An 18,725-nucleotide genomic window follows, 5' to 3' on the forward strand; every position below is an offset into this window, starting at 1 on the left:
TTAATATTTATCAAAGAACATGATCAATCGATTGATTCATCTTTCTCATTAGTAATGTGCTTATAATTTCACACTTGAGAAAGCTTATGCCGCCTTCTGTCTCACCTTGCAGCTCCTCTTGTCCAAACACACCTTGATTGTATCACATATTTGGGGAAGATAAGGCCTAACCCTCCGCTCCATATTTGGGTAAACTTAAAAAAATGCTTCTTGCTTAAAGTAAAGAAGTGGATCAGAAGTGAAAAGTAAATTAAGACTTATAAGTGATTAAACTATTTTCGGAAGTCCTAAAATAAAAACCAGCATTCTCAGCTTTTTATAAGGGTTTATGGCTTTTTACACAAACAGGTCTAAAAAAAAAGTAGAAACTGACCTTTTAGAAAAAGAAGCTATGAGTGGCGGTAGCCAAACATGCACTAAATATATGGGTAGGGTTGTTTAACGAACCGAGCTGTTCGCGAACAAGCTCGAGCTCGGCTCGTTAAGAGCTCGTTCGGCTCGGCTCGTTAAGTTAACGAGCTCGAGCTCAAACACAAAAAATTGTTCGTTAAGTAAACGAGCTTGAGCCGAGCTTTTAGTATGCTCGGCTCGAGCTCGTTCGGCTCGAGTTCGGCTCGTTAAAGCTCGAAAAAATGTAATATTTTCGGGATTTTTTTATAATTTATATATGTTATTGGACTCAGAATTCAACATAATATATATATATTTTAGTGATGTAAACAAAATTTTAGGAAATAATAATTTTATTTGGTTTTTAACAGGCAAGTAGAAGTTTGACTAGTACCGCTAACTAGTGTTTAATCCTAATTTAGTGTTTCAATATTTTAAAAAATATTTTTTACCGATCCAACTGTATGGATGTTAACATATATACATTTTAGTGATATAAACAAAGTTTCAAAAAAATTGAAATTATTAGGTTAGCTATTTTAAGAGTCAACTAGCGGTTTGTCCTTTTTTTTTTTCTGGCTCGGCTCGACTCGACTCGGCTCGGCTCGGCTCGTATTTGTTCGCGAACTAGCTCGTGTTCGGCTCGTTAGTTAACGAGCCGAGCTTGAACACAATTTTTGTTCGATTAAAAAGCTCGGCTCGGCTCGGCTCGTCAGAAAAAAAATTAAAGCTCGGCTCGGTTCGGTCAAAACTCGGCTCGGCTCGGTTCGTGAATAGCTCTATATATGGGAGCTGGTCCGCTGTCGTAAAGAATGCCATCTACCAAAAGCTCCTCCAAGTGAGCATTAATATTTGTTGGCTTAATAATCAAGTCAGTTATCAAGTTGGTGATTGAACTCAAAGAGGCTCAAATCGATCACTTAAGTCACTTACAGATACCTCTAAATATGTTAGCACAACTAAGTATAAGGATATGACTTATAGTATTTATGATAATATATATATTTAGATTTTATCAAGTTTATTTACTATTTATTTTTTTATTATATAGTTATTTTCTTTGTTTTAATTAAAAATAAATAGTACATAAACTTGATAAAATCTAAATATATTATCATAAATACTAGAAGTCATAAACTTATACTTACTTGTGGTAACATCCAAAAATAATGTGTAAATCTCCATAAATAATATTTTTGGGTTAAATCTCAAAATGCTCACTCAACTGAAGGGCTGGTGTCAATTGCCTCACTCTAGTTATTGGCGTCTCAAGTGTACCACTCTAGTAACAAGTAATGACAGTGTCGTTGATTATTTATGTTGACCTAATGGGACCGTCTTGACTTTAACGTTTAGGCTACGTGGACACATGTGTATGCCACTTAGAAGATGATATGGCAAACATGTAAGAGGATCGAATTTGTTAAAAGCCTCAAACAAAAATAAAGCCGTTGATTTAATTTTAGGGCAAGTATAGTCGGGCAGAAGTTTGGCGAATTTTAGGGCAAGACAGAATTCGATTAAAAGCTTTTGATTGGCGTGGAGATTGTGCATTCTGTACATCGTCTTCCAATTCTATTTCCAGGTATGAACCCTAATTCTACAGCATAAATGTTGTTAAGGTGTGTATGCATGTGTTAGTTGTGTTTATGATGTAGATGGTATGTGTATAATTGTATATGTTTTTTGAATTGACAGTATATCTACTATTTTATATCTCTACCACCATGGTAATTTCAGTCCTCCTCCTAGTGTTAAGTATATGGGCGGGAAAGTTGAAGTGATTCATGATTTTGATAGTGATACTTTAAGTTTTCGTGATTTAGAAGAATTTACTAAGAAGTGTATGACTATGATGAGAATGCACTAGTATATTTTAAGTGTGATGGTCATAGCTTTAACCAGGGCACAAGGGTAGTTTATGATGACATATCAGTTAGGGACTTGGTTGCATTGTTTAAGCCACATGGGAAAATTGAATTGTATATTGATCATTTTAATTTGGATGAACTTGTTGATGTCCTACCCTCACCAACGGAAAAAAGTGATACCACAATGCACAAAACACAAAAGCTAGGGGCTGAGATAGAATTAGAGGATGGTGGGAATGGTAGTGAGGGGGTGTATAGTGAAGACACGGATGACCTATGACGATCCTGAGTATACAAAGGATACAGAGAGTGAGGATTCTGATGATAATGTGAGTGATGAAGAATGTCACATTATAAAGAATAATGCAAATAAATTTAAAGAAAACATATGCAATTCTATGATTGACCCTAATAGGATTGTTAGTCTCTGGGTGTGAGAATGAAAATCTAAGGTCCCTTTCTTCATCAAGTGAAGATGAAAATGCCAAAATAGGTTACATTGGTCCATCAAATTATTAAAAAAAAAAAATGGGCACAAAGAAGGGGGAAGCACACTTGATGTTGCAGATTGGGAGGTAGGGCAAAAGTTTATCAATATGGCAGAGTTTAGGACTGCTGTTATGAATTATGTTGTTGCTGATGGAACGAGGTGCAATTTGTAACAAATGATTGGAAGAGATGTCAAGTGGCTTGTGAGGGTGATTGTCCATTCTATATTTGGTGTAGCAAAGACAAAGATAGTGAAACATACCCTATCAAAACTCTGGTCAACAACCATCAATGTACCAAACCAATCTCCAACAAAATGACATCTGTGAAGCATCTTGCAGAGGTATTTGGTGATAGAATTAGGAAAAACCCCCAATGGAAAGTGAAGGAAATGACAGAAACAATGAAAAATGAACTTGAGGTTGTAGTTCCTCGAATCAAGATTTTTAGGGTGAGGAAAATTGCACTTGAAGGTGTTGTTGAATCACTTAAAGTGCATTATTCTAGAGTAAGAGATTCTGGAAGTGAATTTCTTCCAAGTAATCCGAAAAACACTATAAAGATAACCAGGTTGAATGGAATGATCCTGTCCATTTCAAAAGATTTTATATTTGTTATAATGCATGAAGGCAGGTTGAAAAGCTGGGTGTAGACCTTTTATAGGGCTTGATGGTTGTTTCTTGAAAACCATTTGTGGAGGGCAGTTGTTATCACCTGTTGGTAGGGATGGTAACAACCAAATGTACCCAATATGCTATGTAGTAGTGGAATCTGAAAATACAGAAAGCTGGAGTTGGTTCTACACAAGACACATAGTTTCCAACTTCAAAAAAAGGTGTGTATATTTATGTTTGATAATAATTGTCTCTAATTTTTTTTTATAATAATGTTTTTAATTATGTTTTATAATAATGATAATATTCAGGTTCTCCATAAGTTGTTATCATCATTATTTTGGAAGATTGCCAGTGCTACATACAGTATAAGGTTGCTCACACTAGAGCAATGAAGGAAATGTTGAGGAATTCAAAGACTGCACATGACCACTTAAGCAATGATTCTAAGTCATGGTGCAAAGCTTTTTTCCACACAGTCATTGGTGGAGAACATTGACAACAATATGTCAAAAAGTTTTAACAATTTGATCATTAATGAAAGGTAACTATTATTACAGTTTCATGCATATTATCATGATTTCCATTACTTTCTCATGATTGGCAATTTATATTGCAGGTTCATGCCTATTCTGTCCATGTTTTCAAGAAATTCATGTGAAGCTGTTAATAAGATTTAGGACTACAAGAGATAGGATCCTGGACAGTGACCTGGAGATTTGTCCAAGAATCAAAAACAACTTGACTTACTTGTAATAGAATCAAGAAATTGGTCTACTTCATGGGATGGGAGCACAAGATTTCAAGTCAAGCGAGGTACTAGCCTTGTAACTGTTGACTTGGAGAGGAGAATGTGTGACTACATGAAATTTGACTTGACAGGCATTCCATGCCAACATGCGATTGCTGCAGTACATTCAAGAAGACAAAATCCAGTGGATTTTTTTTCAGATTACCACAAGAGAGACAAATATTTGGCAAGCTATAGTTACCCTCTGAAGCAATGAAGGGTGAAGATTTTTGGGATTTTCATGGAGGAGAAGAGATGCTACCACCACCAATTCCTAAGAAACTCAGGGGGAGACCAAAGAAAATGAGGAGATGAGAGGAGTGGGAGGGGGTAGTAGGAGCCAGTCTCAACCTTCTAGAGGCATTTTGTTGCAGAGGTTCACCAACAAGAGAGTGATGCACTGCAGTCACTACAGGCAACCAGGGCACAGAGTTTCCAAATACCCTACTAGAGAGGTTGACACCACAACAGATGGACAAGGAAATCAAGCGGAAAGTGCACATGGAAATGAGGAAGGAAAAACACAAGAAAATGAGCAAGCAAAAGCACAAGAAAAGACACAAGAAAAAGCACAAGAAAAAGCAGTGGAACCTCAGTAGAGGTCTACTAACAAGAAGAAGGGCAAAAAGGTTGAAGATGGGGCACCAGTTACTAAGAAACCATTTGCAAGGGAGCTAAAAAGGCAGAAACTGAGTGTTAGAAGAGCACAAAAAGGTGTTGTCATAAGAGATGTAGTCCTAGATAACCCAAGCATCTTAATTCCAAGCTTAGAAGGGCTTCAAGAGAGAAGGGCAAAGCTAGGTTGGGAGAAGAAGAGCATTTTGTTTCTGCAAAAGATGATAATTATACAGTGGAGAAAGAAGACATGGAAATAAAAGATAAGGAGGGTGATGTTGAAAGGACAAAAAAATCCTTGTCTTTTCTGGAAGTGGTGCTTAGGAAGAAATTGCCTTTTGTTAGAGGCGAGGTTGTAGATGAGTGGCAAAAAAATGGAAAAACCTATATAGCGTTCAGTGACAAGCTTATGGGTGATGTTGGTAGAAAGGCAATATTCATGCCTACCCCTGGACAGCTACCATTTGCACCTACAGGGGGGACACTACCAATTTCAATAACTCCCTGCAATGTAACCTCTCAGTAGACCACCAGCAAGGAAAACACAGACATGCAAGGAGATCTTTCACAACCCTCTCAATCACCAAAGAGATCTGTTAGACTACAAATGAAGGGCAAATTCACCTTCGAAAATACCCCTGATGATCCCACAGAGCTTTAAATTAGTCAGCACTATTATTCAACTTATGTTGCTTTTGTTAAATACTACTTATGTTGCTACTTATTTTGCTGTTATTATGGTACTTAGTTATGGTACTCTGTCGAAGACATTAAAATCGGTTTACGCAATGACATCTTTTTTTTACATTTACTATGTTGTTTATAGTTGTTTGTATGTATTCTTGTTGCAATTTCAGGAAAATAAGCATCTGATTTCATTAAAAAAAACATACATATATATGCCACATCAATGTTGCACATTCACTCCATCTAACAACAATACTTCTACCACATTTACTACCCTGCAACTACTTAGAAACAAATATCACTGCAATCAATACAACAACTACAAAGACACACAATATCATCTGCCTTTTCATCATATTTTCTCAGCTTCCACCCTTACTTCGATCAACAAATTCTTCTCAACCTTCAGAAGGTTTTTCTTCACCTTACTTTCAACAAGATCTTCTTCAACAACTTTATGCTTTTCTTCAAGATAAATTCTCCTGTGATTTAAGCGAGTAATTACATCCAAAGATCTAGGGCAAAACTCTTCTGCAAACCACTCGAAATAATGGCATCCATTGTCCTCCTACATCAAAATCCATGCATAATTACTAATATTTTATATTTAACTCTATTTCTAAATTAAATTTTACAACCATACCTTTGGAGGGGCATAAGTGTGGAACCGTCTTCCCGGATTTTTCAATGTCCAAGAGGTAAAAACTCAAGCTCTTCTTCCACAAAAGCAACTCTTATGCTCTTCCTTTCTCACTGAGTCGATCGATGAAGAGCTACCAGTTTAATCTATGGGGCTTTTATTTGTTGCCATGTACAGAAGATATAGATAAGAGGAATTAGAGATTTTGGTTAAAAGTTTTTGTTTAATCAATGACCTCACTCTAGTTATATATCGATTACATATATAGTCGTTGTATCAGACACGTCAGTAACGTTACATTTCATCCTGTCAAAATCAATACAGCCATGTAATATCTCCCGTTTGGTCAACATAAATAATCAACGACGCTGTCATTACTGGTTACTAGAGTGGTACACTTGAGACGCTGATAATTAGAGTGAGACAATTGATACCAGCCCTTCAGTTGAGTGAGTATTTTGAAATTTAACCCTAATAGTTTTACTCCTTAAACTCATATTTAGAAGTACCTGTAATTAACTTAAGTGACCGATTTGAGATCGATTTGAATTCGGTAACCAACTTGATATATCGAGTCCACTTTGATGACTCATTTGATTACTAAAAAAATAAAAAACTTATTTAACATATCTAATAAAATTATATGTATTTATATATTTTTATTAATTATTTTAATTTTTTTAGTGAAAATATATACATGCACACACATTGTAAGCTAGTAAAATTTAAAAAAAAAATGTAAAAAAAAATACTAATTTAACATCAAAATTCATTTTCTTAAAATTAGATTATAGCAATAATTTCATTTACTTTAACGTAACCAAACATGAGAGTAAAACATGTAGAGTAATTTCTTCGTGAGGGAGTGTGTCTTTCATTCCATGACATAAAACAAAAGAGATATACTACTACATAGTACATACATGCATGACAAGTAAGATATATTCGACATGTGAACTGTGGATCCGGCTATGATATAGATTTAGAGAGAGAAATGGAAACTTCTTGATTAACAGAACCAGGAGTGTAGACCGAGGATCTGGGCTACACTTTAGTCACACAATTCAACAATCATGTAAATATTTTTACTCAATCTTTTCTTTTATTACTTTTTCTTGAAATCTTTGTCTTAGTACAGCTCTAACAAAATCTTCTTTTTACTGTAAAGATACTTTCTTTTTGTGTATATAGACATATTTGCATGTGAACTCTGGTTTGAATGTGCCAGAGGTACCGATAAATGATTTGAGTTTGCAGAATTCGGTACCTAGACATCGTGGTTTGATCTTGAATAGCGGTGCCACACGTCTTGATTCTGGTTCGGTTCCATTGTCAGACAATGCTGCTGGCAATTGGGCGCATTTATGGAATAGCAAAAGGCAATATAACCTTAATGGGGAGGGTCAAAAGATCGATTGTCATAGCTTAGCGATTGACCATAATGAGAATTTTCCTTATGAAACTAAAACCCCAGTTTGGTCGTTTCCAATGCATAGATCTGAACAATTACAGTATCCCCGTCCTTCATCTATGGTTAGCCAAGTTGATTTTCCAACTCTGAATGTAGCTTATATATACTTTTGTTATGTTACTGATGATGAAATATAATGTGCAAAATTGCAGGCAAATGTTCCTTCAGGCAGTCTGAAATCACCTGTGCCGAACGTACAGATTGAGCCCCCTTCAAACCAAATATATGGTGCCAACAAATGCCCACGTCTTTGGCAGGAAGAAGAACAGGTAGCATTCTCCTCGTCCATCTTTCCCAACTATTTGTTCATAAATTTGTGAAATCAGTTTTGTTTCTTGTTGTATATGTACAAATCCTTAATCAATTCATTTTTTTCCTGAAACCATGTGTTCTAAGGTTAGCTCATCATCTGCTATGTAATCTTGTTGTTAATTCTTTTCTTGATCTTTTTAATAGTGAATTCAACTGGTAATCACACGGACCTTTTTTATTTTCTCTAGTTCCGCTTGTAAGATTGGGATTACATGTTATCAGTAGAAGAGCATATAAAATTGCAAAGAACTGTATTTGCAATGTTGCTGAATATAGATTTCTATTTTTTTTAAGGCCGAATATACATTTCTATTTTCTTTCACTTTAAATTGTTCAAATAAGCTATGGTTGATATGTTATGATACTAACCAGATGATTGGCATGAAGAGGTCGTATCCTTTCATTGTAGAAGATGCTCCTGTCCCCTCCTACACTAAATACCCTCCTGCATATGCTTCTCTTATCCCCGGAAAAGATGAAGCTGCTCCATGTAGCAATGATTGTATTTCTACTATTCAACCAGCCAACACACAGTTCCTAAGGTAAAACTTTAAATTTGATATATATATATTAGACTTCAGAAATAACTAAGCAATAAAAGTATCTTGAGTCTTGACATCGTCTCTTTTCAACCATCCAGAGAATTGCCTTTGAGCTCGAATGGTATGTCAGAGCCAAAAAATAAAAATATTATCAGTGAATTTGGAGGTTCTAATGGAGAATTTCTCACACTGGCACCTCCGGCAGAGCTTTCATCATCTTATATAAGGCGCCACTGTCAAGAAGTGCCCGACTTTGATGCTCTGCCTTATCAGGTTAGACACAGGAATTCTGAATTAATTCAACATTTCTTTTTGAAAAACTGGTATTCAGCTTGGATATATAATAATAATATTAAAAGATTTTTTTGGTCAGAAATGTATATGAGGTTGCACTTTGCAGGAAAAAGTTCCCCCTACTTCCATCACATGACTTGGTGTTGTGAACAAGTTCCTTTAAATGTTGTTTTATCCTTTGATTAGGCCATAATACCATATGAAATTTTATAAAGAACATAGGTATCATAATGAGCAGCACAGCTAGACGTGTTAGTTCATATTGGGATATATTTAGAATAACAAAGAAATTATTTTTTTAGAAACAAGATTGGAACCTACCTGTAGTATCATGCCGAAATGTGAATAGTATAATATTTCTTTGAAGTTCCGTTATTCAATTGTAGTAAAGACACTAATTGATCTTACATTTCAGGATATCACTGATGAGCAAGTCAAGTGGCCAGAAGCGGGGCGATTAACTAAGCAACCCTTTTATAACTTTTTGCCACCATCAAGTGCAGTAAATGGTCCCTTAGCAGGCAGTGGAAGCAACAACGGTGAACAAGCAGAAGCTGTTGATCTCAACTTGAAGTTATAAATGCGTATATTTTTACATTTCACATGCAGCTGAGCTCTTCCGCTCTTAAGTGAACATCTTATTATTATGTTTAAGTGGTAATTTTTTGTAAGCTGACTAGAATTTTGAAAGTTCTGGAAGTCTAAAGTATGAATTGAGATGTTTTACATCTGAAGTGCTAAACCACAGATGTTTTTGAAACAAATGCCATTTATCTTGCTCTTAGTTTTGTAGTCTGATTCCCGCTTTTTACAACACTGCCTGGAAGCAATAACTGATTAATTATTTAATTACTGTAAATCGGTCTTAAAAAAATTAATTAATTATCGTAAATATGACATTTTTTCTATTACTGTCTCTTTTTGTTTTTACATGATCTAATGTTCTAAATTTATCGTTTTCAAGCAGGGCCGGCCCTTTGGTAAGGCGACCAAGGCGGCCGCTGTGACGACCCGGAATTTCAGAAATTATTTTATTATTTTTATTCCTGATTTTTCGAGGGAAATGAGGAATGAAATTTAATATTTTATTCCAATTTAATAATTTTTTTAAAATAATGATAATAGTAATAATTGTTTAAATTATTTTCCCGGTCATTGGGGTATGAAAAAAAAAACAAAAATACATGTTGATTGTGCAATTATCTGTTACGAGATGTAATTGATCAATTTGGATATGATTATGTCTGTACGTGCATTTATTTATGCTTGTGATATTATTATATTAAAATTTTATTTTTGTAAAAAAAAATACAAAGATAATTTTAAAAATTATTTTAATTGCGCGATAGTGATCATAAATATTTTTAGGAGTTTTTAAAATATTAAAAATATTATATTTATAAGGGCATGATTTTTAATTAGTTTCTAAATGCAGCCAACTTCTTAATGTTGTATAAATTTTGAAAATGCTCTTTAAATCCCGAAACTTTTATTTTATTAGTTTTATAATATTCGGAGATTTATAAAAATGTTTCGGTGATTTTTCGAGAAAGTTTTGTTACGAGTTATTCCGTAAACAGATTAATTGCGGGTGTGTAACCATGATTATTCAACATAAAATAAAACGTGGCAGCCAGAAACCACACCACCTGTCCTGAAACTCCCCAGCTGTTCCCCTTTTGTTTATTTCTATTGTTCTTTTCTTTCTTTTTGGTATTGAACATCACAGACTCTCCCGTCTCCTCAATCTCTCACCGCCATCCCTCTACACACTTCACCGCCTATAAATCTCACCCCGTACTCAACCCCATTGCTTTATTTTCACCATCCTCCTTATTTCATCGGATTCTCCGTCGCCGTGATCTCTTCAGCCGCGTGTTTAGTCCTCCAACAGCCATATATTCGCCCTGTTCTTAGCCAATTCAACCAACTCCTACACCTTGCACCTGTTGGCTTGGATAGCAGTTGGTATATGCTTGAATTTTATTTTTCTTTACTAATTAATTGTATGTACATACGTATATATATGTGGCGTTGTGTTTATATGGATTAAATTGATTTATATAATCGAGTTATGTGTGCTTGTATGTATATAAACTGATTATATGCTTGTTATTGAAATTTGAAGGTTGATTGAATTTTTGAGATTGAGATTGGTGTTAGTAATTGTATGATTGAATTGTGTGCTTAATTGATATTTGAATTGGTTGTTGTAAGTTGATTATAAATAGTGCGCCAACTAGTAGTGTAATCGGATGACTTGGGTACTTGAATTATGGGAATATATAACTGAGTATTCAAGCTTTAAGGTCTGAGATTTTTTTGTAAATGTTTTCAAAGTGGTGTTTTAAGAGTTTAAGTATTGGGCTAAAAAAAAAATTTTGATTTACACATATTCGGTTGAATTCTAGATTGCTGTTGATCTGTTTTGAATTACAACTCTGGGATCATAGAGTTGAATTATATGCTTAATATTTGTGTGGTTATGTGCTCCTTAGAGTCTAGTTTATGTGCGCGAAAGAACCGAATCGATTCGATTAGCGAGCTAGGAGATATGACCGTTTTAGTATAGTATGGTGCTGAAAATTCTGGGCAGGTTTGTCCTGTTCTAGGCTCTGTTTTACTGCTTTAAACTTGAAGTTTCTTTCTGAAAATTTTACTGTAGGTTGGAATAATATTTAGGAGTGTCTCATAAAAATTTCGTATTAAAAAGATAATTTTTCAATTTATTAAAAATCATAGACCGAGGGCTGTTTGAACTATTTGTTCTATTTTTCTTTCTTTGCTAGTGCATAGTATGAGGTTATACTTGACTAATTGCATATGATTGATTATTACATTGATTGGCTCGGTTAACCTTGTATATCTAATTAAAAGTGTTTTGCGTATAACAAGTTAGCAATCCTGCTAAAAGATTTTATTATATGTTTACTACAAGTCAAGACAGATTTTCTTATGTGTTTACTGCAAGTCAAGGGATCTTTTTATATTAATAATTCATGTGTTAGCAATAGTATTGGTTGGTTGTTGGCATTGCAAACAGGTGGATAAGCTTATAAACAGAGGAGATGCTGCCGAATTTTCGTTAGAAATTATATGGATTTAATGCCTATAAAAAGGGTTATTTGTGCAATTATGTGTTATGTGTTTATCTGCCTATGTGGTATGTATATGCGAAGGGTAGATATATATAGGTCTTAATACTTTTCAGAGTTAGTTAATTTGTCTGATCCGACGGTTAAAATACTATTTTATCATCGTATAGAATTGAAGACATTGACCGAGGCATTGATCGAGAAGTGATTGAAATGGGTATCCAGAATTAGCCAAGTAGTGTTGCAAGTTGAAGTAGGGCGGAGATTTGTTATAGATAAAAGCTTGTCAGAAGCTGACAGAGAGGAATGATATGACGGTATATAGTATTATTATAAATCTGAGCTAGACACCGGAGTTAAGGCAAGTACCTCTACCTTTCTCTCGCAATTTGGAAGCAAGTATTTCTACCCTACTCCTCTAGTACCTATAGATACTAAAACCTTCTTTATATCATGATTCAAATTATTTGCAATTACTTTCTTGTGAAGCATATCTAGTACTTTTAAACTTTTTGGTTGAACGGATAACACTTTTGGTATCAACTCTACACTATGATATGCATAAAGAAATTGTTTTAACAAAATGTTATTCTGGCTCTTGAATTACATGATGGAACTGCAGATTGTTTTAAAAATTAAACTATTGGGTTGTTTTTGCGTAAGAGGCTCGGGCACCGGCCCAGCGTGAAAGGTGGCTCCTTAAGCCCGGATTACCGGAATTCGTAATATTTGTCAACCTTGCTGAATAAGCTTGGTTTATGGACTATAGCATGACTGATCATCTGTTATAGCCAGGTGTCCAATTATTTTTAAAGCCCAATAAAATTGTGAATAGTTTAAAAAGAAGTTACCCTGCCTTCAAGAGATATTTGCTTATACATTCATTTCTACAGTTTTAAATATTTTCACTTCTTTATTATGGCATTGCTGTACAACAAATATCAATTTCATTTTGTTATTCTTGCTGAGCATTATTGCTCATTCTTGCTATTCCTTCTAACCCTTTTCAGCTAGGAATAAAGATGATTCACTTAAGACTAGGCAAGGATTGCAAGAGGTTGAGTTTCAAGCAGATGGACAGGTAGAGTATTTAGGACGATGACATTAAGACTAGATGCAGTGGAGTTCTGCAATTCAATTCAGTTGGAAATTAGATTTGTTTATTTGGTTATCAGCTACTCTTCTTATCGAGGTTTAGCTGATAATGTAGTTTAATTTGTAAATAAGATTTTATAATTTTAGTTTCTGATTTCAATGTTGTAGCCTGTATGCGATCCTGTTTTCAGGGGGTGAAATTGATTCTGAATTAAAGACCTTCTTTTAAAAAAAATAATATCCAGGTTTAGAAATACTTGTTTGTACTTTCTTCCAAAATACAGGTTTTAAATTGTTTTTCTTTTAATGGCTCAAAACTACAGGTTTTAAATTATTTTTATTTACACGTGGCACCAGATCCAGACCCCCGGATTTGAGGGATGTCACAGTTGGTATCAGAGCGAGGTTATAAGTTATTGAAATCAGAATGTAGGTTGTAACTTGTCTAATAAGATAGACACGTTAAGTGAAACCTCACATATAGGTAAGTTCAGATTAGTGGTGTAACCTCATATAGAGGTATCGTAAGACTATTTGGGGATAGTCCTTTTGAGCATAATAAAATGAAGCTAAACGATTATGTTTAAGTGATTATGGTTATAGACACAACAATTCCTAATTCTAGTTCTTCCAGTCCCTAGTGGCCTAGTTTATTGACCAATTCAGATTTATATCATTGTAAGAGGGTCAAAGTTAGACCTATCAACAGAACCTTCAAGCTAGAACCAGTAGAGATTCTCACACAGTCTAATGTATCCTTTATAGTATCTTCCAAGTGTTGAGTATTATTTGAAGAGTCACCTTTTGATTCTTGTCAGAGATATATAGAAGTGGTGAAAGAATATAGGTGTTAACAGGTCTGATTTTATACTTTGTATATAGTTAATAGTGAGCGTTAGAGCTACGTAGAGTTCGTGTTAGATTACTCGATCTTATACTGATAAGTGTGTTAAGGCGTCAACGCTCTATGGTGATGATTGTATAAAGCTGGATAAGACTTCTGACCGACAACGATATCAATGATAGGATCTTTAGAGGCTATTACAAGTCGATGATAATATATGCAAGTGATCAGTAGAACGTCGAGAAGTATCATTAGAATCAAAACGAGTCATCAAAGGATTCAGTAAAGAAGACATCTGTGAGAATCCTGACAATACCTTCCTCATGTTGATTATATAGATTTCTTTCCCCATCAATGATTTGTTCTGACATCACCTTCATAAAGACATTCGATAAAGAATATATTTTTCCCTCTCACTTGAGTTCTTGAATGATACTTGTGCTTAATGTAACACCCTTAGATACTATTCAGTTTTGGTAATTTTGATCCCTTTCATGTTCTCTACTCTAACTGAGGTGAACAACCCTACTTATAGGGGACACAAGAACTACCTGTCTGTGTGATAGTAGTTGGATGGGACGCCATCACTTGTGTGTGTTGAATATACAAGAAGGTTAACTACCTTTAGTAGTGTCTTAATTTAGACACGCAACACCGAGTTCTTTAGATCATATTGATCTCTCAGTCATTCTTTTATTTCAATCACGCAACACTTGCTCCAATATATGAAATCTGTCATATCTTTTATCTTCAAGATTCTTGTAATCACTAATAGTTGAAGGTATGCCAATTTAGTTGCCAAGATAAATTAAGTCTTTATAGTAGGAAGTACCATGAACAAAAGAGGATGATGATGCGGCTATACGAGCAATCAAGAGAATTTTACATCAGAAAGGAGAATTACGGATTATAGAGATCGTACGCTCTAGGATTTTTTTTTTTTTTTTTTTTGCTGATTCCGAGGACGGAATCCTTTTAAGGGGGGTAGATTGTGACGACCCGGAATTTCAGAAATTATTTTATTATTTTTATTCCTGATTTTTCGAGGGAAATGAGGAATGAAATTTAATATTTTATTCCAATTTAATAATTTTTTTAAAATAATGATAATAGTAATAATTGTTTAAATTATTTTCCCGGTCATTGGGGTATGAAAAAAAAAACAAAAATACATGTTGATTGTGCAATTATCTGTTACGAGATGTAATTGATCAATTTGGATATGATTATGTCTGTACGTGCATTTATTTATGCTTGTGATATTATTATATTAAAATTTTATTTTTGTAAAAAAAAATACAAAGATAATTTTAAAAATTATTTTAATTGCGCGATAGTGATCATAAATATTTTTAGGAGTTTTTAAAATATTAAAAATATTATATTTATAAGGGCATGATTTTTAATTAGTTTCTAAATGCAGCCAACTTCTTAATGTTGTATAAATTTTGAAAATGCTCTTTAAATCCCGAAACTTTTATTTTATTAGTTTTATAATATTCGGAGATTTATAAAAATGTTTCGGTGATTTTTCGAGAAAGTTTTGTTACGAGTTATTCCGTAAACAGATTAATTGCGGGTGTGTAACCATGATTATTCAACATAAAATAAAACGTGGCAGCCAGAAACCACACCACCTGTCCTGAAACTCCCCAGCTGTTCCCCTTTTGTTTATTTCTATTGTTCTTTTCTTTCTTTTTGGTATTGAACATCACAGACTCTCCCGTCTCCTCAATCTCTCACCGCCATCCCTCTACACACTTCACCGCCTATAAATCTCACCCCGTACTCAACCCCATTGCTTTATTTTCACCATCCTCCTTATTTCATCGGATTCTCCGTCGCCGTGATCTCTTCAGCCGCGTGTTTAGTCCTCCAACAGCCATATATTCGCCCTGTTCTTAGCCAATTCAACCAACTCCTACACCTTGCACCTGTTGGCTTGGATAGCAGTTGGTATATGCTTGAATTTTATTTTTCTTTACTAATTAATTGTATGTACATACGTATATATATGTGGCGTTGTGTTTATATGGATTAAATTGATTTATATAATCGAGTTATGTGTGCTTGTATGTATATAAACTGATTATATGCTTGTTATTGAAATTTGAAGGTTGATTGAATTTTTGAGATTGAGATTGGTGTTAGTAATTGTATGATTGAATTGTGTGCTTAATTGATATTTGAATTGGTTGTTGTAAGTTGATTATAAATAGTGCGCCAACTAGTAGTGTAATCGGATGACTTGGGTACTTGAATTATGGGAATATATAACTGAGTATTCAAGCTTTAAGGTCTGAGATTTTTTTGTAAATGTTTTCAAAGTGGTGTTTTAAGAGTTTAAGTATTGGGCTAAAAAAAAATTTTGATTTACACATATTCGGTTGAATTCTAGATTGCTGTTGATCTGTTTTGAATTACAACTCTGGGATCATAGAGTTGAATTATATGCTTAATATTTGTGTGGTTATGTGCTCCTTAGAGTCTAGTTTATGTGCGCGAAAGAACCGAATCGATTCGATTAGCGAGCTAGGAGATATGACCGTTTTAGTATAGTATGGTGCTGAAAATTCTGGGCAGGTTTGTCCTGTTCTAGGCTCTGTTTTACTGCTTTAAACTTGAAGTTTCTTTCTGAAAATTTTACTGTAGGTTGGAATAATATTTAGGAGTGTCTCATAAAAATTTCGTATTAAAAAGATAATTTTTCAATTTATTAAAAATCATAGACCGAGGGCTGTTTGAACTATTTGTTCTATTTTTCTTTCTTTGCTAGTGCATAGTATGAGGTTATACTTGACTAATTGCATATGATTGATTATTACATTGATTGGCTCGGTTAACCTTGTATATCTAATTAAAAGTGTTTTGCGTATAACAAGTTAGCAATCCTGCTAAAAGATTTTATTATATGTTTACTACAAGTCAAGACAGATTTTCTTATGTGTTTACTGCAAGTCAAGGGATCTTTTTATATTAATAATTCATGTGTTAGCAATAGTATTGGTTGGTTGTTGGCATTGCAAACAGGTGGATAAGCTTATAAACAGAGGAGATGCTGCCGAATTTTCGTTAGAAATTATATGGATTTAATGCCTATAAAAAGGGTTATTTGTGCAATTATGTGTTATGTGTTTATCTGCCTATGTGGTATGTATATGCGAAGGGTAGATATATATAGGTCTTAATACTTTTCAGAGTTAGTTAATTTGTCTGATCCGACGGTTAAAATACTATTTTATCATCGTATAGAATTGAAGACATTGACCGAGGCATTGATCGAGAAGTGATTGAAATGGGTATCCAGAATTAGCCAAGTAGTGTTGCAAGTTGAAGTAGGGCGGAGATTTGTTATAGATAAAAGCTTGTCAGAAGCTGACAGAGAGGAATGATATGACGGTATATAGTATTATTATAAATCTGAGCTAGACACCGGAGTTAAGGCAAGTACCTCTACCTTTCTCTCGCAATTTGGAAGCAAGTATTTCTACCCTACTCCTCTAGTACCTATAGATACTAAAACCTTCTTTATATCATGATTCAAATTATTTGCAATTACTTTCTTGTGAAGCATATCTAGTACTTTTAAACTTTTTGGTTGAACGGATAACACTTTTGGTATCAACTCTACACTATGATATGCATAAAGAAATTGTTTTAACAAAATGTTATTCTGGCTCTTGAATTACATGATGGAACTGCAGATTGTTTTAAAAATTAAACTATTGGGTTGTTTTTGCGTAAGAGGCTCGGGCACCGGCCCAGCGTGAAAGGTGGCTCCTTAAGCCCGGATTACCGGAATTCGTAATATTTGTCAACCTTGCTGAATAAGCTTGGTTTATGGACTATAGCATGACTGATCATCTGTTATAGCCAGGTGTCCAATTATTTTTAAAGCCCAATAAAATTGTGAATAGTTTAAAAAGAAGTTACCCTGCCTTCAAGAGATATTTGCTTATACATTCATTTCTACAGTTTTAAATATTTTCACTTCTTTATTATGGCATTGCTGTACAACAAATATCAATTTCATTTTGTTATTCTTGCTGAGCATTATTGCTCATTCTTGCTATTCCTTCTAACCCTTTTCAGCTAGGAATAAAGATGATTCACTTAAGACTAGGCAAGGATTGCAAGAGGTTGAGTTTCAAGCAGATGGACAGGTAGAGTATTTAGGACGATGACATTAAGACTAGATGCAGTGGAGTTCTGCAATTCAATTCAGTTGGAAATTAGATTTGTTTATTTGGTTATCAGCTACTCTTCTTATCGAGGTTTAGCTGATAATGTAGTTTAATTTGTAAATAAGATTTTATAATTTTAGTTTCTGATTTCAATGTTGTAGCCTGTATGCGATCCTGTTTTCAGGGGGTGAAATTGATTCTGAATTAAAGACCTTCTTTTAAAAAAAATAATATCCAGGTTTAGAAATACTTGTTTGTACTTTCTTCCAAAATACAGGTTTTAAATTGTTTTTCTTTTAATGGCTCAAAACTACAGGTTTTAAATTATTTTTATTTACACGTGGCACCAGATCCAGACCCCCGGATTTGAGGGATGTCACAGCCGCCTAGAGCACCATTGTCTCAGGGGCACCAAAAATCTTTACACATGTAGTATATACTACCAAATTTATGCATTTATATATTTATATGTATTTGAATTGACTGTGTTATTCTTAAAACAAAGTTTTTGATTATGTCATTGTATATTGATTTGAATGTATATAAATTTTTCCTTTACGATCTTGAAAGATAGGAGCATCATTTTCAATTTTCGTATAGGGCACTCGAATCTCTAGGGCCGGCCCTGTTTTCAAGATAGTGGAGAATCAGTTGTTTTTTAAATATATTTAGCACCATATATTTAACATAACATTATTTTGTTATTTATAATTCCGAGTTAATAAATTAAGTTTTTAAATTTCCATTTTAATAAATACCAGTATTATGCAAAATAATAAAGATGTAAAGTCA

The 18,725-nt window shown here is 34.1% G+C and overlaps 1 protein-coding gene and 1 long non-coding RNA gene across 3 annotated transcripts; both read left to right on the top strand.

Moving 5' to 3' along the window:
• The first annotated feature begins 7,192 nt into the window (after positions 1–7,192).
• Positions 7,193–9,495, top strand: LOC108194694 (uncharacterized). Of its 2 annotated transcripts, none has more exons than XM_064081433.1 (5): positions 7,193–7,629; positions 7,720–7,836; positions 8,267–8,421; positions 8,520–8,694; positions 9,131–9,495. In XM_064081433.1, the coding sequence occupies exons 1-5, from the start codon at positions 7,585–7,587 to the stop codon at positions 9,293–9,295; spliced, it is 657 nt and encodes a 218-aa protein (XP_063937503.1). In that variant the 5' UTR covers positions 7,193–7,584; the 3' UTR covers positions 9,296–9,495. The 2 variants fall into 2 exon arrangements, with proteins under 2 accessions (XP_063937503.1, XP_017217135.2); XM_017361646.2 differs by having other exon boundaries at positions 7,199–7,629; positions 8,252–8,421.
• Positions 9,496–9,797: 302 nt separating this feature from the next.
• Positions 9,798–18,205, top strand: LOC135147812 (uncharacterized). The gene is made up of 3 exons (XR_010285635.1): positions 9,798–10,683; positions 11,981–15,705; positions 17,002–18,205. It is a non-coding gene; the product is annotated as an uncharacterized LOC135147812 (long non-coding RNA).
• The last annotated feature ends 520 nt before the right edge of the window (positions 18,206–18,725 follow it).

This window comes from Daucus carota, chromosome 7 (genome assembly GCF_001625215.2).
Source record: "Daucus carota subsp. sativus chromosome 7, DH1 v3.0, whole genome shotgun sequence".
NCBI classification, from domain to species: domain Eukaryota; kingdom Viridiplantae; phylum Streptophyta; class Magnoliopsida; order Apiales; family Apiaceae; genus Daucus; species Daucus carota.

Bases quoted from the DNA above. Each gene is read 5' to 3' on its own strand.
- LOC108194694 (XM_017361646.2), top strand. From the start codon at position 7,585: ATGCATAGATCTGAACAATTACAGTATCCCCGTCCTTCATCTATG. The intron at 7,630-7,719 runs GTTAGCCAAGTT...GCAAAATTGCAG, and splicing joins ATCCCCGTCCTTCATCTATG to GCAAATGTTCCTTCAGGCAG. The intron at 7,837-8,251 runs GTAGCATTCTCC...GATACTAACCAG, and splicing joins TTTGGCAGGAAGAAGAACAG to ATGATTGGCATGAAGAGGTC.